Source organism: Sturnira hondurensis, unplaced genomic scaffold (genome assembly GCF_014824575.4).
Source record: "Sturnira hondurensis isolate 20B ecotype Veracruz unplaced genomic scaffold, ASM1482457v3 Scaffold0004136, whole genome shotgun sequence".
Taxonomy (NCBI): Eukaryota; Metazoa; Chordata; class Mammalia; order Chiroptera; family Phyllostomidae; genus Sturnira; species Sturnira hondurensis.
In genome coordinates this window covers 22,755,418-22,776,332 of record NW_028076767.1, presented here as the reverse complement: position 1 = coordinate 22,776,332, position 20,915 = coordinate 22,755,418, and the positions used below count along the sequence as shown (strand labels likewise).

Genomic DNA, 20,915 nt, shown 5'->3' with positions numbered 1-20,915 from the left:
AAAGAAACAAGGCAAGTCCACACCATGACGGAGCTCAGCCTCCTCGGGGCTGGGGCCTTTCCCAGCACAGCAGGGGCCCCCAGGACATCGGGGCGGGGGGGGGGGGGGATGAGCACCGACAATTTTGTCCCTGGTGCCAGACCTTTCCCACACGTGGCCTTCTGACTGAGGCCGAGAGTGAAGGGGTAGTCCTGGGGGTGGGGGGTGGTGCTGGGTGGGGAGCAGTCACCAGAGGGTGCTGGGCCCTGCTCTGAGCTCCACCACTCCCACGCCTCCACCAGCCACATCTGGCCACACCACCCTTCTGTCGGCTTGTTCAGAGCCCAGCTCAGGGTCTCCCCCAGTCGGGGCCCCAGAAAGCCTCACCTGCACTAGCCTGACCCTCCCAAGTCATTGAGTCATCGAGTCATCTCTTCCCTTGCTGCTTCCACACCCAGGCCCAACCCACCTCTGAATCCCACCAATCTGGCCTGGAAATACCATGGGCCCCTCCCCTCCTCTGAACCCAGGCCCTCCCACGCAGGCCAGAGCAAGGCCCAGCTTCTCATCTGGGTCATCGCCCCAGCCACCTCTCTGGTCTCCCCCAAGCCACTCTGGCCCCTTCCAACCTATTCTCCCATGGCCACCAGATCTTTTCAAAATGCCCGAATCTCAGACTTCCTTCCACTGCTTCCTGAAGTGGCTGGCAGGAGGGGGAGTCCTTTGGGGTCCCATCCCTGCCTCCCCTTGGCCACATCTGCCTCTAGGAGTTCCTCCAACACACACCCAGAAGAGTTTCCCTTACTGCTAGTCAATTCCTCTGCACTTCGGTGCTTACCTCAAAGAGCACCTCCTCCAGGAAGCCCTCCAGGCCTCCCAGGCTGTCAGGTCCTATTCCTGGCTCAGACTCCCAGGCAGCTCTCTGCATCATCATTTGACTTTTCATCTTGTGATTATTGGGTTGATGTCTATCTCCCATACTGACTGGAAGCACCCTGAGGGCGTGGGTGTGTGTGACCTTGGCCTTCACAGAGGCACAGCCCTCAACCCCTCCACTGCAGGCTGGCTGCTCTATGGGTGTTTCGAGGGATTTCCTGGATGGATGGAGTGACTTGTGCCTCCATATGAGTCTGGCCTTCCTTGCAGACTTCAGGACTTAATGCCCTATGCGTTGTGAATTACTGCAGGAATCTCCAGAAAGGATAGAAATGTCTATAGCAGGAAATAAAATCATACAATACCCTGACCCACCACTTGGCCCAATAATGCTTTGGGAAGGACACAGACTTCACAGACTGCTCTGGTGGTCCTGGCCCCTCCCCCAACCCCGCCCACGCAGCATCCACCTGGGCCGCACAGGAGGCGGGCAGCCAGGCAGGACCGCTTGGCCGATCTGACAAATGGAAGCTGCCTTTTATGGAGATTCCTGACGGGGCAGCGGTGTGTGCTTCTGGAGGCCTCGTACTCTGTACCTGGCTTTTAGGGTTTGGCTGGAGGGGAGGCAGTGGTTAGGATGAGGGGGCTGGAGCCCTGGGCCACACGTGCATGAGGACCCAGGCTTCCCTTGGCTCTTTCAGACTGAAGCGGTTTGCACTGACTGAATCTACAGCACAAACGACGTCCATGAGACCGAGGGAGGGGGCTGATGGTGATGAAGGCAGGTGAGCACCCCACCCAGGAAAGGTGTGTGTGGCGAACTTCACCTTGTCTTAAACTTAGGAAGCTAGAAACCATCTCTGCCTGGAAACCTGGTGACGGGGAAATTAACCTAACTTGTAAGACAAAGAATTTCAATTAGATCAGAAGGGAAAAGTCCAGAATTTGAACATGGCCAATAAGCAGGAGAAGCCGCCTGAGCCACAGCAACGAGGCCCTGATGGTGGAACCTTCTGGCAAATGCAGACTATCAAAGCGGGTGTTCTCAAGGCCAGGGGTCCTTCCCCACCCCAAGTTAAATGGGGTGCTTCATGTAAAGCGCTCACCACAGTTCCTGACTGTAGCAGGCACTCAGTGTTAACTGCACTGTTATTTTTATTGTTACTATGTTATCACAGGTGCCTGTCCTCCCGCCCACATGGAGGATCCCCTGGTTCCACCCCCGCCCCCGACCCCCTCCAGGTTCCTGCAGAGAAGCTGGACCTCTAACTGCTCCAACCCCCTGTGCACTGAGGACAGGAGTCTGTGATTTACATACTCACACGGAGTCTCCACTGCAGAACAATGGCAGTCTCCACTGCCATTCGTAGGGCAAAGCCACAGACTCCACAGATTCCCAAGTGTTTCCACGGAGGCACTGGACAGCAGTGAGTGGGGACAGGAGGCGTAGGGAGGTGGCAGAGGGGAGCCAGGACTGACTCCTGGGACACCCACTGCCGGCCCCAGAGTGTCCTCACGGTCCCAGCCTCTCTGAACCCCCAGGGTTGCCAGGGTGCTGCACACGGGTCACTGGGCCCCCACCTGGCCCCTGGAAGCTGGCTGCACTTCCTCCCCGGAACCTCACTGCTGCCCAGCAGGGAGACTGTACTGTCTGGCTCCCGGGGCACTTCCCAGAAATGACATAAGGGCCCAACAGTTAAAAACCAGGAGCCATTCCACTGGAACTGGGGTTTTTGGAAGACACAGGACTGCTGGGCCGGAACTCCTGCCTGTCTCCCCTGCCCCACGGGAGTCCTGCGCTCCTTCCCGTCACCTGTACACCTACACGGACGGGCATGGGATGCATGTCAGGTTGGCATGGCCATGTATCAGACCTGTCTGGGTTAAGCCCTCGTTGGCCTGAGAGCGTGTATGTATGTGTGACAGTCACTTGATCATTTTGGGGGGGCACCTACTATGTGCCAGACAGTGTGCGAGGCTCTGGAAATGTAACAGTTCCAACCCCACCGCCTCCAGAGGCCAGACACAAACCGAGTGGTCACAGGAACGGATGGTGGGCATGCGGCCAGCAGGGGAAGGTAGGGGTGCGGCTGGGTCACAGGGTGGAGCACGGGAGGCTTCCTGAGCTGAGAGATGAAGGGAGGATCCACTTTCCAGAGGAACAGACCGAGGGACTGGCCTGTGAGAAGGCAGAAAGGCAGCAGGGCTGGTGGGAGGGCGGAGAGCCGGGTCAAGCAAGATAAGAGAGCTCAGAGGGTTCACAGGGGGAGGCAGAGCTTTGCAGGTGACAGAGAGAAGTGTGAGATGACCCTGGCCTGCAGGAAGCTGGGGTGGGCGTGGGCTTACAGGTGCCAGCCAACAAACTGTCCCTGTATGTAAGAACAGTGACATGCATGCCACTGTCTGCAGGAGGAGCTGGGCCTATGACTGTGAGGTCCCTAACCAGACTCCAAGAGCCCCAGTGTGTCAGAATCACAGGCACTGGGGGTGGGGCGGGGTGGGGGTGGGGTGCAGTGATTGTGCAATCTTGCCCAGCCCATTTATTTTATTTCACTAATTAGCGTCTTCGCATTCCTCTCACGTGCGGCCCAGCAGCCTCGAGTTCTAATCCTCTAAATCAATTAGACTATTCTCTTCTTTGCCTGAAATGCTCCTTAAACCCCAAACAAAATTATAGGAGAGAGAGTTGTGGTGAACGGGGCGTACGAATATACGCAGAGATCTCTACCTGCCTGGGCTTACCTGGTGGGTGTTTGAGCAAGAAACAGGACAGTACACAGGGCCGTGCCCTTGCCAGAGAAGGTGAGGGGCCGGGGAGGGGAGGGCCAGCAGTCACCCTAAACTGGAAATGGCTCAAATTTCCAGACCTGACTCTGAAGGGCCCTGGGGCAAGCAGCACAGAGGAGGCCGCAAGGATAATCTTCTCCCACCCACCCACCTCCTGCCTGCGCAGCTGCAGGAGCCTCGCCCCAGGCCTCCCTGCTTCTACTCTGTCACAGCCTGGCACAGCACCCCCACACCTCCCAGCGTCCACTCAACACTGTGACGCCCGCTGTGGCTCCTCCGCATGTCTGCGTGTGATCGGCCCTGGGGTCCCGAGCTCCCCACGTCCTCCTACAGTTGTGGGAGCAGCAGCAGCAGCAGCAGAGCAAACCCGAATTCGGGGCCATGCCCCACGCAAACACGGCCCTACCCCTGCGTTTCCTGAGTGTGATGGGGGTGGACGTCCAGCTTCCTGCCAGGCTGACCTGTGCTCCGTGCACAATCCCAGCCTGGCCCCACAGGCGCAGGCTGTCCCCTCCACTCAGTCCCTTTCGCCTCCTTTCTCAATTATGCCTGCCTCTTCCAGGCACCTCCACCACAAAAACTGTCCCTCGCTTCCTCTGGGCCCCCACTTCTCTGGGCTCCAGCATGGCCCAGAGACAAAGAGTCTGAGCCAGCTCTGCCACGCTGCGACCTCTGGCGAGTCTCTAAGCCTCAGCTGCCCCACCTGTAAAGTGGGTGAACGCATGCCCTTGCCTGGAGAGGTGCAGCAATGAAAAAAAATGAGCCAGTGCATAAAGGCCCAGCTAGCCCTGCAACCCTTCCGCACAGTTCCTGCACCCACCTCATCCCCCGGGGCCAGGGGGACCCAAGGGACCCGGAGACACTGCAGCTGTCAGTCACGATGGGCCGAAAAAGCTGGCTCACTCTCATTAGATCCTGTGGGTTCCCCAAACCAAAAACGCTGCCAAGAAAGACGTGGAGCATCAGGGACACACACTGCCTGGGCTCCCGACAAGATAAAATTCGTCTTCTCTCCCCTTGTCATTTTGGGGGGCCTGTCATTCAAGGAACTTGAAACATCCCTGGCTTTTAAAAAACAGATCAGAGCCATTTCCCACCCCCCTCTCCTTCTTTTTCTCTTCTCCTCCATCTTCTTGCCCAAGCTCCCTGCTGTACTGGACCAAAAAAACATTTTTTTTTTTTTTTAAATTACAGCTGCGTCCTCCATTAGAGCTCCTGAGAGAAGTCATTATGAGAACTCACACTTATTTTGGTCGCGTCCTTCCCTGCGTCTTCCTGCTGAGATGCTTTTAGCTGCAGGGAGCAGGAGAGGCGGAGAAAGCAGAGACAAGGCGTTAGCAACCCTGGGGTGGGGGTTCGGGCAACGGCTAAGATTCCAGCTACGGCAGGTGACACCCTGGGGGCCCTGGGATCTGGAGTTGGGGTCCCTCAGCTCGGTGTCCACCCAGGGGGTGGGAATGAGTCAGAGCGAAGGCAGATAAAGGAGGTGCCGTAAAGCTGTGTGTGCCGTGCATTTGGCTACCAGGGGCAATCGGGGGATAAACGGGGGTGGGTGGGTGTGAAGGGAAAATGTGAGCACGTGGGATGGGCACAACCGGCAGCTCCGTGTGTCTGTCTGTGAATGTTTTGCGTTTTCGGGTGTGTCGCATGCACACAGGAGCCCCGCCCGGCTGCTACCCGCCTGCACGCCGGCCCCAGAGCCAAGAAGACCAGCACTGTGCCGGGGCCTTCGCTCAGCCTGTGAGCTGGGCAGCTGGCGTTCCCGGAGCACAACGGTTTAATGCGTATTTGTGAAAATGTCAGAGGCTCTTTCCTGAGCCTGCGACAATGTGCGACCGTGGCCACCTGTTTCCAGGGAGGTGTGTAAATGTACGCGTTCACGTGTGAGGGGGTAGGGAGACATGTGTTTGCATGTTATTTGCATAGGCACAAGTGTGAGAATGGACGTGTCTTGACTTGGGTCCCCCCAGATGCAGCTTCGGGGACGAAGACTCGATGCAGGGAGTGTACTTAGTGGGGGGTCCCAGGAGCCGTCACTAGGGGAGTGAGAGAGCGAGACAAGAAAGGGGAGGAAGCCAACACGGGGTGCGGAATCAAGCCCATGACCACAGTGGTGCTCACTCCTGCTGGGCACCTTGGGAGCAGGGGAGAGAGCGTTCTTTGCTCATCCAGCTGAGGGTGAGGGAGCTGGGGACAGACCCTCCAGGTCCTGTCGTCCGGCCATCGGCACAGCGCTCCTCCAGTCTGTCCTGATGACCAGCAGGCTCCACCGTCCACAGAAGACCCTCAGGCAGAGTCACGGGGGTGGGGGGTGGCAGTGAGGCTGGTGGCAAGGGTGGTGTGTGTCCTGCTTTGTGGGCAGGGGCACCAACAGCATCGATCCTGCGGTGTGCCCAAAGGAATGCATCCTTGTGTAGAGGCCAACGTGTGTGCGGTGACCAGGTGGCAGGCATGTGCCTGCGTGTGTGCAAAAGGGTGTCAAATCGTGCGTGCTTGCGACTGACCTCGGCAACAGTACCCGGGTGTTTCCAGGGGCCTTTGCAGAACAACTGACCTCCTGGCTTGGAGAGGTGATGGAGGGTGAGTCAGGAGCCCCACCCTGCCCATAACCTGGAGCCAGCTTCTAGCCTCAGTTTCCCCACCAGCTCCCTGTGGCTACACAATGTGCTCTTTGGAGGGACCTGCTGGTTGTGCCCATCCCACGTGCTCAGGCTCGCTCTGCCCCTCCCTGGAGACAAGCCCCCATTTCAGGAAGAAGGGAGGGGGACAGGTGGGTGCTGCAGAGACCGACCCAGCTGCAGCCCAGGCTCCTTGGAGGAGATGACAGGTAGGGACACCCCTGCCCAGGGTCCAGGGTTCTCCCAGCCCAACACTCGCCTCCCGGGGCAGTACCTGGTTCGAGGACCATGCCTGCTTGTCAGTCCAGTCCCTGTGGCTCCGCACGTACCACCACTGGATCTCCAGCGAGTAGGAGGGGGAGCCGCTGCCGCGGAAGGAGCAGGCCATCTCCACGTCCTCGCCCGTCCGTGCCGTCATGTCGTGGGGCGTCTCTGTGAATAGGGCTGTGCGGAGAAATGGGAGGGGAGTGGCCGAGGCTCAGGAAAGGACAGGCTTGTGGGCACAGTGCTGGCAGATGGGGGAGAGGTGGGGAGAGTGGGAGCCGCCAGGCCTGCCAGTGGGGATGGCCTGGCTTCAGTGGGGCACCTGGACAAGCCCTGCAAGTCTGGGCATGCAGACAGCTGTGCAGCAGCAGCTGCTGGCAAGACACAGGGATGAAGGGGTTGGCCTAGGGCCCTGGACGCTCTGCGGGAGCTGGGCTTCTATCCCAGAGCCCACGGGCATTACAGAAGGCTCACGCAGGGGAGCAGTGGATTGGAGAAGGGCTGGGTTGTAAGGGGTGAGCAAAGAGGCCAGGAGGCCAGAAAGGAAGCTGCCCTTCTTATCAGATCTTCCAGATTTCGCCAGCCACCTCCATCCGGGTTCCATCCCGGTTCTTCCCTGGTTCCTCCCAGCCCCAGCGCATAGCAGCCTCGCTGTCTTTGTAAAAGCGAGTCAGGCCGGGCCACCCCCACTCAGAGCCCTCCCCGGCTCCCACTGCACTGGGGAGAAAGCCCACCAGGCTGGGGCCCAGCCCACCTCCCCCAGGTCTCCTCTCTGTCCTGGGAATGTGCCTCTTTCCACTCTTGCCCTGGCGGTTCCCAGTGCCCGGGATGCTGTTCCCTTGGCTCCTCTTTGCCCGCAAGTCACTCAAAGCTCATCTCAAACTTGGCCTCCCAAGAGGCAGGCTGTCCTTGACCACCCAGAGTAGGTTCCCCGCCCTGACCCGCACCTCCCAGCCACTCTGGTCACTGTCACAGCTCCATGAGAATGGGGATCGGGAGCTTCCTGTGGCTACACGGTTCCTGACACCTAGCAGGTAGGTGCTTCGTGTGTGCCAGTGAGTGAGACATTCTCCATTCCCTCAAAGCCCCAGGGTGTGTGGTAGGAGCCCCACCTGCCTCCTGTGCCCCCACCCCAGTTCCCCCACCAAACCCCAGGACAGGCTGCCCTCCTGACCCAGGAGGAGCCTCAGCCCACCCGCCACCCCTGCCACACCGCCAGGTAAGTGAGAAAACAAACCCCCACTTGATATGTCCCCGGGCCCCTCCCCACCATATGTTCTGTCTCTCTTCTCTCCAAACAAATATTGTCCCGAGTTGTAATTAGAATTCTTCCCTCTTCTCATGAGAGATTATCTTGTCCTGGAAGGATGCCTGGCAACACCCGGGTCGCCCAGGAATGCCGTCTCCACAGCCCTCCCACCAGGCAGCCTCGCTGCGCCTGCAGGCCCCCTGCAGGCCCCTGCAGGCCCCCACCTGGCCCGTTGCTCCGGGAATCCCAGAGGGTCACGCAGGGGCTCTGTCCAACAGCACAGAGACGCGTTCGAGGCACTTGAGATTTCAAGTCTCTAGTGCCCACATTTAAAAAAGTAAAAAAACAGGGGGTTTACAACAGAAGTGAATTTTAATAATGTATTTCAGTTAACCCAAAATATCCAAAATATTATTTCAAATTATGAAAGCCATCCAGGAGACATTCTACATTGTTTTCCTCACTAAGTCTTGGAAAGCCAGCGCGCATTTTACGCCATCACCACGCACCTCAGTTTAGACCAGCCACACCCCCGGGGCTCAGGGACACGAGCGGCGGCCTCCCGCCCCCCGCCCCCTGCAGGTGAGGACAGTGCCAGCCTGCCCTCCCCTCCCCCTCACATGACCCCATTACCCAGAGGAGGCAGCCAAGGCCCAGTGCCTGGGAGTGACTCTTCCAAGGCCACACTTACAGCCTGGACTTGAACCCAGGCATGTCTGACTCCTAAGACCATACTCTTCCTGGAGAATCCCAACTGTTTTTGGTTGTAAAGCTCTTTTTTTTTTCTTAAAAAAAAAATCTAAGTGGCCAACCTTACAAGGTCCTGTGGGGCAGGAGGGGGGAGTCTGTTTTATTCTGGGCGCAAGGCCTGGGCAAGCACCGAGAAGACATTTCACCCAGCCTGAGGCAATCAAGGGAGGTTTCCCAGAGGAGGTGAGCCTTCCCAGAGGAGGTGAGCCTGGAGGGGGAGGGGCTTTTGGTCAGAAGATGGAGAGAAAGTCTGGCTCCAAGCCGGGTGAGTTGGCTGTGGGTGTAGCCACCAGCTCCTCCTCCCACAGTGGGCCCTGGTCCCAAGCTCTCTCTGATCCCATCTGACCCTGTGCAGAGCTGCCTAGGTGGGGTGGGCTAGGGCCGGCCCCTCAGGGTACATCGGCTCCAACCTTAGTAGTGAAGAGGACAGTAAGTCTGCAGGACAAGGGGGGAAACGGAGGCTCTGGACCTTTAAAGGCATATCTGCATTCCCTGTTCACGAGTGGCAGCATGAGCCTATTCCAGGCACCACCCAGGGACCCCTGCCCGGCCACTCAGGGAGAAGCCATGTCTGCAGGAAGGCACCAGGGCGCAGGGCGAGGAGCCAGGGATGGAGGACCGAGCCTGTTTTGCCAACAGACTTGCTGTGTGACCTTGAGAGAATTTGCTCTTCTCAGAGCCTGTTGGCTCCTTTGCGCCATGGGGATTAGAACTCACGGGCCGAGAGCCCCTCCAGTTCAGACATGTGAGGGAGAAAGTAATGTGCATCCTCAGATATTGGGGAGGTATGGGCCACCTCTACTTGGGGGAAGGGAAGCTTGAGGGAGGAGGAGGTGATACGTCAGGCAGGCCCTGAAGCATGGGTGGCAACAGCAAGGAGAAAGGGAGAGGTGTGAACCAAGACAGAAAGAAGGGGAAGCCAGAGAGCCTTGTTTAAAAAAACAACAACCCACACCATTAATTGAGCATCTATTGTGTACCTAGCACGATGCAGACACTGTCTCTGATACTCTCTAATCCACTCATTCCCCCTGACAGATGAGGAAAATGAGGTTCAGAAAGATGATGTGACTTGCCCAAGATTCACAGAGCTGGGTTTTGAACCTACACCTGACCAGCCCTCATGACCAAGACCCAGGGGTCCATCAGCCTCCATCAGAACCTGGTCTAAGCCCTGGCTGGTGTGGCTCAGTGGGTTGAGCGCCAGCCTTCAAACCCAAAGGGTCACAGGTTCGACTCCTGATCAGAGAACATGCCTGGGTTACAGGCTAGGTCCCCAGTCAGGGGGCACATGAGAGGCAACCACACATTGATATTTCTCTCCCTCTCTTTCCCCCTTTCTTCCCCTCTGTCTAAAAATAAATAAATAAAATATTTTAAAAAATCTGAAATACCAGGTGAAATTGAGCCACCAGGCTCCACCCTTCTGCATCCCACTTGCATGCCTCTAGGGAAGGGGAGCTCAGTTCCTTCCACCTCCACTGAAAGGGGGCAGCTCCAGCTGGCAGAGGTTCCTGCTCCCTCTCCTAACTCTGCAAGTGGGGCCACCCTGTCGGCACCAGAAGCTGACAGGCACTCCGTCCTATTTTGGATGACGAGGAGGCAAACCCTGATAAACATGGAGTCCTTGCTTTGTGCCGGGCACAGCGCTGAGCCCCTTACGTACACTTCCTCCTGTTCCACGTCATGCTGCAGAGTAGGTGTGATCATTATGATGCCCATTTCTCAGATGGGAAAGCTGAGGCGACCAAGGCCCCAGAGTGAGTAGGTCCCAGAGGACTCTACAGTGGGAGCCTGTCACTTCTAGACCTTGCTCCTGCAGCTCCTCTTCCTGATCCCCCACCCCCACCTCCTGCCCTCCGGCCACCCAGACCCCCGGCCTCCACATCAGTGTCCCCGCTGGAATCCATCTCTCCTCCATGACTTCCTCCTGTGCCTGAGCCCTCCTCCCTGCTGGGTACTCCTCCTTGCAGCCAGTCCCCTGGGAGGCGGGTGTAATTATAGGTTTTTGAGAAGGATGTGATTGTGCTCTTCAGCCCCAGGATCCATGTAGGGCTGGTCTCCTGGGAAGACAATTAAAACCAGTGTCCACAAGTTAGGGTTCTGTAGGAGAAGGAGAAAGGGGCTTGATGTACGCAGTGCCTCCTTCCTTTCTGCTGTTAATTGGGGGCAGGGGGATGTATTGATTAGCCGTAGCCCCAGTTAGCAGGGCATCACCTGCAGAAAACAGCTCGTGGCCCTGGCCTGAGTTCCTCCGTTTGGCTTCTGGGAAAGGCGGGGGACGACCCGGAAAACCTTGCCTGCCCCTAAAGAGCAGGGCCCTGACCTCCCTCCTAACCTTCCAGAGCCTGGTTCAGCGCAAACAGCTAGGGCTCTGCCTTCAGGCCTGGGTTCAAACCCTGTTCCTTCCACCCCCTAGCTGTGTGATGGGGACAAACCCCTCTAGAGGATGCGGGGTGGGGGGTGGGGGGGGATTATACAAAGTAACATATGCCCCACACCCAGAGCAGGTGCTCAACAAACAGCTCTCCTTTCTCTCAACTTCTAGCCCAAAATCCTGTCTTCTGCAGAAGGATTTTTAAAGATGCTTTTTTGTAGCCTCATTAGATCATGCAGCGGACGTAACGTCTGTATTTCATGCCTGGCCCCGCGACCCCCCATCTGTCAGCCTGTACCTCCTCTCCTCCCTCACTTGGTCCCCTGAATGGCCAGTGGAACTCACTCAGGCCCAAAGGGGGCTTGTCCAGCAAAGGCAGTCCCAGCCCAGCCCCCAGCTCCCTCCGTCCCTGAGCTCAGATCCCCCATCCCAGATCTTCTGGTTCGGCCCCAAATCTCCTTTCCCTCTGCACAGCGCTCCCTGCTGTTCCAACTTCAAATCTCTGGTTTGGGGCTGCTTCCTCCAGGAAGCCTGCAGGAAGTGAACCCCAGCCCAGGCACCAGTCTTTGCCAGAGCGAGGGCAGGCTGACCCGTGCAGGGCCAGCTCCTAGTCAGGGGAACCAAGGCAGAGCTGGAGCTGGGGAGACGTGGAGGGAGCAGAGCGGAGAGAACAGCATGGCCCTGCGGGCCCCCTGGCCTCTCCGCCCAGGCCCTCCTCAGGCCCACCACGGTCTCCAAGTCCTCCTCCCACTGCCCCACTTGGGTGGGTCAGATGACAGATATGAGGTGTCTGTGCCTCCCCCCTCCCCCGCCTAAGAGCTTCCCCAGGACAGGGAACCGCACTGTCCAGCATGGGGCAGGCATGCGCTGAATGCATAAATAAGTAAATAAGTGGGAAAGAAAGGTAAGACAAAAACCTAGAGAACTTGTTAGAAACTATGAGAAAAAAAAAGGCCTATCATTCATTCAGCCAGTCATTCATTCACACATTTATTGGGTACCCACTATGTGCCAGACTAGAGTTTGTCGGGGGATTGCACTCACAAGCTGAGGGACAGGGACAGACATACAGACCCAGGCAACGAGGGAGGTTCTGAATCAGGCCCCAGCAGGGCAGCGCTCTCCTCACCCTCCCTCCCTGGGGCCCTCAGGGCCTCCAATGCTATGCCCAAGCCCAGTGTGGCCCATGTGGCCCACCCAAGGGGGTGCCCAGCCAAACCGAGAGGCACGCTGGCGGCTCCCGGAGAGGACCTATAGAGTTGCCAAACGCACTGAAGAGTGAAATGGGGTCACAGACAAATGCCAGCAGTACAGGGAGGGCCGAGGCCGCTTCCCCAGCAGCTCCCCACGTTGTCCGACCTTGAGGCTCACAGACTGGCCCCATCAACCCCGTGGGATCGCCTTCCGGGTCAGAGCCCCACCACTAGCCAGAAGGTGGGTGTGCCTGACCCCACCTCATCAATCCTCAGACCACTGTCCCTTTGTTACAGGTGGAGAAACAGAGGCTCAGAGAACCAGCTCAGACACTGGGCTGGTCCCCAGCTCCAATGTCCAAGGAAGAAAGCCCCACCCACGTGCCAGACGCTGTACACACGATGCCACTTCACCTCCCCCGCCCACGAACACTTGAGGAGGTGGTACTATTTCACAGCCCCATTTCACAGGAAGAGGACCAAGGTTAAGAGACGAGGTGTAGCCACCCGAGGTCGCACAGCACGAAGGAATAAAGGCGTATTTCAGCCCCAAGGCTGACTACAAAGTTTTCCAGTCCAAAACAGAGTCCTCTCCAAGCTGTCACTGCCCTTCAGCATGAAAAAGTGTGACTCTGGGAGGCCATTTCCAGAGAGCCTGCTCTGTGCCCAGCTCAGCTGGGTGCTGGGGCTGGACGGGTGTGTGGCTACCGTAGCTCCCAGCAGGGGGCAGCATAGGGGCAAATGGCTACAGAGGGAGTGCTGAATGAAGGCCTAGCTCACCTGTGAATCTCCCCGCACCACTGACATCAGGAGATGTAAAAATGTCCATCAGAGAGATGGACATTTGATCAGGAGGGTGGAAAAGCCCCCAGGGCCTGAGCAAGCAGGCGCCAGCCAGAGCCCCTCCTCCCCGGGGATGGGCTCGGGGGGAGGCACAAGGTTCTTTGGTTGCTCCAGGGCAGCCCCCGGCTTCTGGCAGGCTGCCTGCAGCAAGAGGAAGCGAGGGGTGAGTCCGTGGAGGGTCGTTTCATCTTGGAGTGCACACATCTTCCTCTTCTCCAGAAGCGCAGAGAAAAGGCCTTTTGTACAAAAGCTTAAGGAACTGCGGTGTGCTTAGCGGGAACGCGCTGGCCTCAATGTGCTGTAGAGGCTCAAGAACGAGAGATCAGCCATCCTGGACCCCTGCCAGGCCCTGGCCCTCAAGGAGCCTGCAGCCCCACAGGACACACACAGACAGATCGTGACTGTCTGTCGTACAAACAACAAGTGCCCGGGACAGAGCCTAGATCACCACGGATGGACGGTTGTTCAGGGTGTGCCCGTTCACACAGTCATGCAAGGCAGCAGCGCTGGGAGACAGAAAGGCGGGCCTCTGTCTGCCTGGAGTCAGGGAAGGCTTCTCGGAGGAGGGGGCACGCTTGAACTTGAAGGCTGAGTGGGATCCGAACAGTTGAGGAGCCCAAAACAGGAAAGGGCATCCTAGAGAGAGGGTCTCCCAAGTTCAACCTCTTGGGGACCACCGTCACCATTTCTGCGGGATCCCTGTATCACCTACACTATAATTTACTTACTATTTATTTTCAAAGCATCTTTCCCTTTTTACCTAAAAAATGTCAACTTAAAAGGAGACTTTTATTACTACCATAAACGGAAAATCAGCATCACTTGGCATAAATAGAGGGTAACTGTAAAAATAAACACCATGAAAACCAAACAGCGTTTATAAATTCTAGCTAGGAAAGGTTGTTTATGGAAGGCTACAAGCCTCAATCTCCATGTTCTCTCATTAGCCAGGGAGACAGGGGAGGGGGAGGCGTTATACTCAGAGCAGACTTTCTTTTTGATGAGAAGAGCTTTGGGAGGCAGGTCAGCATCCTCCACACCACGACCAGGTGGCAGCCACTCCACCACTGTCACAGGCTCAGACTCCCCAGGTGGCCCCTGCCCAACCCACCTCCAGGGCTTTACTCGCACCACCCATATACCTGGAAGCCTCCCCGGCCACTCACCTACCAGAATCCTACAGATTGTCCTAGCCTGGTTCACAGGGCCGAGTGCTGTCTGATTCACTGCCCCCCTCCCCCGTGCCCTGCGCGTGGTGAGGACCAGCACCTATTTCAGGAGCTCGTAGAATGAATGAACAAAGAAATGAATGGAGGATCCCTCACGGTCTGTGCTGCTCAGACTGGAGAAGGAACTTCCTGAGGCATTGGTTTCTCTCCCCAAGTGGGGAAAGAGCATTATTTGTGTCTTAAAACAAACATGAATATATTATGGAATAGAATACAAAATTTATGAATTTCGAATGAAATAGGAGGCATCAAAGAAACGTCAGCCCTGCTGGGGAGCTGTTTACCTTCCTGCCTCCTGTCCCGTGTGCACTCGGAGGCCTTGCTCTTCTACTCTCGGCAGCTACAGGGCCCTGCCCAAGCTCTGTGCACAGCAGTGCCGAGGGGGAGGGGCCCGGGGGAAGAAAACCGGGTGGGGGGAGAGAGGAGTTCAGGGCTTAGAGGTGAGGATACAAGTTGCAGCTCTGCTCTGACTTGCTCTGTGGTTTTGTGTAAGTTGCTTCACTTCCCTGAGCATTGGTCCCCACACGTGTCAGGGCTTACAGGCTGATTCTGAGGATGAAATGAACTAATGCACACACAGAGCCTGGTTCAGGGTGCAAGACACAGTGGAGACTCAACCTGCACCCCTGCTGAGTTTTTCTTTTTTTAATTGATTCTAGAAAGAGGGAAAGGGAGGGAGACAGAGCGGGAGAGAAACACTGATGTGAGAGAGGAACCCTAACTGGGTCCAAATCTGCAACTTAGGCATGTGCCCTGACTGAGGATCAGACTGGCGGCTTTTCAGTTTGCAGGATAATGCCCAATCCACTGAGCCACACTGGCCAGGGCTCCCTGCTGTGTTAGACACACAGGAGCACATTCTGGACTCCCTGCCCGGCCCCAGCTGACTGGGCAGGGGGGCTGCCCTGTCCAATGGAAATGAAAATAGCTAATGTTTCTAAGCACTTACTCTGTGCCAAGTGCCTGGTGATGCTCTGTGCCTCAGTTTCTTCATCTGAAAAATGGGCACAAGAATAACAACTACCTCAAAGGGTTGTCATTAGCATTAAATGCGTTAAGGTTTATAAAGTGAACTACTTGGCGCAAAGTATGTGCTGTAAGGTGTTCCCTTATTTAGTCAGTTTCAATTGAAGTGAAATTCACAGAACATAAAATCAACCGTTTTGAGGGGGACAACTCGGTGGCATTTAGTGTGCTCACATCACTGTGCAGCTGCCACCTCTCTCGTCCCCAACCGTTTCCATCCTCCCCAAAGGGACCCCGTGCCCATGAAGCAGTCACTCTCCAACCCCCGCCAACCACCAGTCTGCCTCCCGTCTCTGTGGACTTGCCTGTGCTGAATATTTCACATAAACAGAAACACAGAATCTGTGGTCTTTTAGGATTGGCTTTTTTCACTTAGCATAATGTTTTCGAGGTTCATCCACATTGTAGCAGATATCATATCTCATGCCTTTTTATAGAAGTGTTTCTGGAATAAAATATCTCACCAAACCCCCACAACAACCTGGAAGTAGCCACTACCATCATGCTCCTCTTACAGATGGGGAAACTGAGGCACAGAGAGGGTTGGGGCTTGCCCAGGTCTCGGGCCAGGCAGCCCTGACCCGGCCAGGAGAGCGGTTCGGGCCCGGGGCTGGGGGCAGGGCGCTCCCCAGGCCACCACACACATTGAGGGAGACGGCGTTAGAACTGCAAATCTAGGGAGATTTAAGGAGAGTGAAAATATCCTGGCACCGGCAGGAGTGTGGGAGTTGAGCAGGTTTCCCCAGTGGAATTCCCGCCTCTGCTTCCCGCATGACTGGGCTACGGGGAGCGAAGGGGTTGAGAAGGAGGGAGGGAGGGAGGCAAGGGCGGCAATGTGCAGGGACCTGGAAGGCAAATGGGCGTCTCTTTTCATCCTCGCCTGAACATCTTGCAAAGTCAGCGGGCTAAGCCCATGGCACGAACAGCTAGTGAGGCTCAGGGAGGCTGAGTGGGGAACAGGACTTGAGCCCAAAGCCCAGGCGTGTTCTCATCCAGGCTGCCTGCCAGAGGCAGAAAGGGGTGCATAGAGGAAGCAAAGGGAGGTTGCATCAGACACATGGATAAGCAGGTGCCCCAGAATCCCAGAAAGGAGCGTCCTCGGATCCAGTGAGAAGGTGGAAGGAAAGTGAGAGGTGTGGGGAGGCCTCCAGGGCAGAGGCAGGGAGGGCCAGGGCCATGGGGGACAGAGTCAAAGTGGGGAGACAGAGATGATGGCACCAGAAAACCAGAAGATACCAAGAGGAGGAGAGAAACTGAGGCAGAGCCCAGGGATGCTACCGAGCAGAATGGGTTGCCCTGTAGGCATGGGCAGAGGGGCTGTGCTGCCCCTGCCCCCAACAGAATCTGACCTGGGTGGACCCCCCCCCACTTCCCAGCCTCTCGCCCTCCTGCCCAGGTGTGTTTGGGAAACCCACTACTGGGGCAGTAAATGCATGGACTCTGGAATCAGGCTGACCCAGATCTGAACCCCAACTGCAGGCCAATCTGCGAGCCTCAGTTTTCCCACCTGTAAAATGGGTACTTGGAGGCTCAGTGGGATCACATATACACCCGTAAGTGTCTGGCGCATGGTGGGCTCCATGGAGCACAGTGGTGGTGGTGATGACCACACTGCCTCGCCCTGGGTGGTCTTGCTCCAGCTTCTCCATCCCCAAAGCTCCCACCTCCCTTTTCCTCACCCAGAGGACTGGCTTGGTCTGGCCTTTTCAAGCACAAGGACAATTCTAGAGCCACAGAAGAGAACCAGAACTAGCCAAAGGGTTCTGCCCCTCCCCAGGGCCTTTGCACTTACTGTTGCCTCTGCCAGGGGGGGGATTTAACAGAAGCGGCAGAGCCGGGGTGGGGCTCAGGGCACCCAGCACCCAGCTGGAGCTCAGGCTCCACGGCTGGGTCTCTGCGGGGGCCATAAAGAGAGCAGCTGGTGAGCCCCAGGGCCCCTGCCCCAGAGGCCTTCGCCTGGGCTGACAGCCAGTCTGCCCTCCTCCCCTCGCCTCTGCCCACCTGAGACCATTAGTGCTGCTCTGTTTTGAGTGCCATTTCCACTGCCACGCGCTCTGGTCGCCAGGCCTCCATTAGGGACCCTTTCCCAGGGCTGATGACAGCCAGCAAACAGCTCCCTAGTGAGCGAGCCGTAATTGCTGCCGCCTCTGAGGCCGGAAATCATTTTTTTAAAACCTCACAAAGCAAAACAGACACCCTGCCCTCTGCTCCTGCCTTCCCCGCCCTCAGCTGGGAGCGAAGCCTAAGGGTCCTAAGAAAGGGTGGTCAGTCAAGACCTCCAACCCCAAGGGACGCACTTTAACATTCCAGGCTGGGGCAGGGAAGCAAAGTCTGGGCTCTGCTCCCTTGCTCTGAACTAGGCGTGGGGCCCCTGGCTCACTGCACCTCTCTAGGCCTCAGTTTCCTCTTCTGGAAGATGGGTATGTTGACGGGTGCTTCCGGTGCCAGACGGGGCGATCGAGATGAGGCTCTGACAGGAGCATGGGCCCCTCTGAGGAGACGCAGGAAGGATGAGAAAGAGCCAGAAGGCAGGAGAGAAGCTGCCAGGGGGAGGGAGTCCCCCGGGGAAAGGGCCTGAGGAGGTAGGAGCTTGGTGTGCTCAAATACTAGAAAGGACACGGGTGTACTTACCCCCCCCACACACACACACGCCATGTGCACACACACCCAGTGTTTCCCATCATCCCCGACAGTCCTCCCCGACCCCCACCCCCAGGAAAGTGAAGGCTGCTTCTCCTGAGGACCACAGGTGGGCTATGGGGCCTCTACAAACCCACGAACACTCAGCAAAACAGCGTGGCATGTCTCTAAGGAAACCGTCCAGTTCTCATCAGATTCTCCAGAGGACTGTGACCTCCCAAACAATTAGGAGCCTGCAGTCTAGACAAACTCCAGGGCCCCTTGCAGCTTCATTATTTCGTCATTCATTCTTTTATTCACTTCATTTACTCAGCTGACATGCCTGAGGGCCGGCTCCTTGCGAAAGCCTCAGTGATACCCGGAATATATGTACGTGTAATCCGGAGGTGAGATCCTAAAGGGGGGGAGAGTGTGTGTGTGTGTGCCTGTGTGTGTGCGTGTGTGCTCAGAGAGACGGAGGGAAAGGGAGGACAGAGGTGAGGAGAGGGAGGTGGGCTAGGCAGACACAGAGAAGGGGGCAAAGAAAGATGGAGAGAGATTTAAAGACACACATGGACAGAGAGAGACACACACACACCAGGGGAGAGAAAGATCCAGAGATCGAGGGGCAGGCAGACATTTGCTATAGATGGGCACTGCCACCCCCCCTAATTGATAGCTCTGAGTGAGGCCCCATCTCCTGGCTCCAGTTCCAACCTCCCAGATGCTCCCAGAGCCTCTGTGCTCCGTCCCAAGGGCAACAGCTTGCACGGGGAGGGGAAGCTGGTACTGAAGCAAAGGCTGCCAGGCAGAGGAAGCCAGCCTGGCCAGGACGCTACAGACCACCCAGGCTCCTTCCCACCCTGCCGCAGCGCCTCCCGTCACACATGGCCAGTCACCCAAACACACTCACTCCAGACTTTGGCTCAGACGAGGACACTCAGGCAAGTGCGTCCAGGGTCACACATGCATGCCCCGAGGGTCCTGCCACCTCCCACTGACTCAGGAGTCTGGACTCTCAGACCCATGCTCTTTCTGCCAGACCAGGGCCACTCAGCACTTTGGCATCAGGAGCCCCGAGAGAATCGGATAAAGCCAGGGCGCTGCTCCGGAAGAGAGCGCCTGCCCACACGCCCACCTGCTCGGGCAGCCAGGAGCAGGGCCGAGGAGCAGGGCCAAGGAGCAGGCTGAGGACGACGGCTCTGCAGTCTGCTAGCTGGGCTCAGGCCTGGCTTTGCCATTCAACGTCTCCGTGCTCACGAAGGCAGCCCTACCCTCAGTGTCCTCATCTGTGAAAGGGGGGTGCACCGCCCCCAGGGCATCTGAGGAGAGGAGGAGAGGAGAGGAGGGAAGGGAAGCGCTAGGCTCAGAAAATGCTGGACGCACGCTGGCTGGTGTTTCAGTTCATAGACCCCGGTGGAAGGCCCCCCGAGGGCTGAGCACCAAGGGCTCCACCATCGGCCCCCCTCACCCGCTGACCGGAGGATGAAGGGTGGTGGGAGGGTACAAGATGGAAGAATTCTAGGCACCGTGAGCTTAGGCCAACTCGGTGTGGTTCAGGTGGGGGGAACTGAGGCCCAGGGAGGGGCAGGGACCTGCCAACCACACAGATGGCAGAGCAGCGGAGGGTGGATAACAACCCAAGGTCCATTTCCCCCAGCCCAGCTCTGGCACTTCAACTTGGAGCTGAAGTGAAGTCTCAAAGGAGTCACTGCCCACCCCCACCGCCAACACAGGGGACCAAAAAGGGCCCACCCCTGCCACACGTCCAGCGGAAGGCCGGGCGTCCTCTGACTTGGGAGCTCTGCCCACGTGGGCCCTCGTCCCAGCACCATCACTAAATTGCTGGCTTCTGCCCACTTCACCAGGTTCAGCTCCTTTGGGAAATAACTCGGGGATCCCCTCCATGACATCTCCGATTAACAACTGCTGGGGTTCAGCTTGTACCCTGGCTTCAACGAGCAGCTCGCTACCAAACGCCCTCACTGCCTTAGGGGTGGGCACCCCTTCTCCAGGCCGAATGTCACCTCCACTTCTTAACTCTTGGCACAATTTATGCAGATATTTTTTTTATAGCTTCAGTTGCTGAGCGAGAACCTTATCCGTCTTCTTCATTGATGTGTCTCCAGTGGCTAAAAGAACCTGGTACACGGCAGGCGCTCAATCGATATTTGCTGAATGAATGAATGAATGATCAAACTTCCAATACATGGCAGCAGCCCCCATTAGGCCAGTGGTTCCCAGCGTGAGGAGCAGGGAGTGTGACCTAAGAGGGGTCCCCAGCCCTGTCATACCTGCACATGACGCACCTGGGTACCACCCATTCAATTACGCCCTTCATTTTTTCCTGTAAATTAACCCACTATTTTTTTAAATATCCCCACTGGTTCCATCCTAAGCAATCATGTTCATGAAATCACGGTTCTGATGTGCCGGTTATCTTTTTCTAATCTACATTAAAATAAATGTATAACTATGAAAATATAAGAGGTTTGTTTGGATTCCGCCTAAAACCATCTCTCAAGGTAGGACCCAATCTTGCTGAGGGCCCCTGAGAGCCTTGAAGAAGGATTTCAATGGGGCTCCGTGCACCCAATTCCCAGAGACTTCTCCGCCGGCTTCCAGGAAGGGGAGGGGACACAGCAGTGGGCAGGACACAGCAGTCCCACCTCACTTCTCCACAGCGGCGGGTACCGGAGGGAGCCAGCGGGTGGGTTGTGGACCCCAGGGTCACCGGTGGTAGAGACGGATTTCTCCCCTCTGTGAGACCACCACCCCTTTGTCGAAGGAAGAGTCTCACTGGGGTCTGGGGAGAGGAGGACCCACCCGGAAAACCGGTTACCCCAAAGGCGTCTTGTTTACCCCAAAGGCGTCTTGTTTACCCCCGGGGGGGGGGCACTGGGTCTGCCCCCTGCAAGGTGAAGTCAGCCTTACCCACCCAGATGTCCTTGCCATGGACGCTGGAGATGAGGAAGGGCTCCAATTCTGTGATTTTTCTCCTAAAAACCTGGGTTTCTTGTGAAGTTAAAATGACACGAATGTTTAAAACATTAATGTGGATGAGCAAACATTCAAGAATTTGAACCTCAGACCTCTGCCTCGTGC

The 20,915-nt window shown here is 56.9% G+C and overlaps 1 protein-coding gene across 1 annotated transcript in view; it reads right to left on the bottom strand.

Moving 5' to 3' along the window:
* Positions 1 to 20,915, bottom strand: part of VSTM2L (V-set and transmembrane domain containing 2 like) — a 31,094-nt gene that overhangs the window by 4,199 nt on the left and 5,980 nt on the right. Inside the window, exons 2-3 of the mRNA XM_037044036.1 lie at positions 6,535 to 6,704; positions 4,885 to 4,935 (exon numbers count right to left, since the gene is read on the bottom strand). Coding sequence (XP_036899931.1) covers positions 4,885 to 4,935; positions 6,535 to 6,704 — 221 coding nt within the window. The remainder of the gene's footprint in view (positions 1 to 4,884; positions 4,936 to 6,534; positions 6,705 to 20,915) is intronic.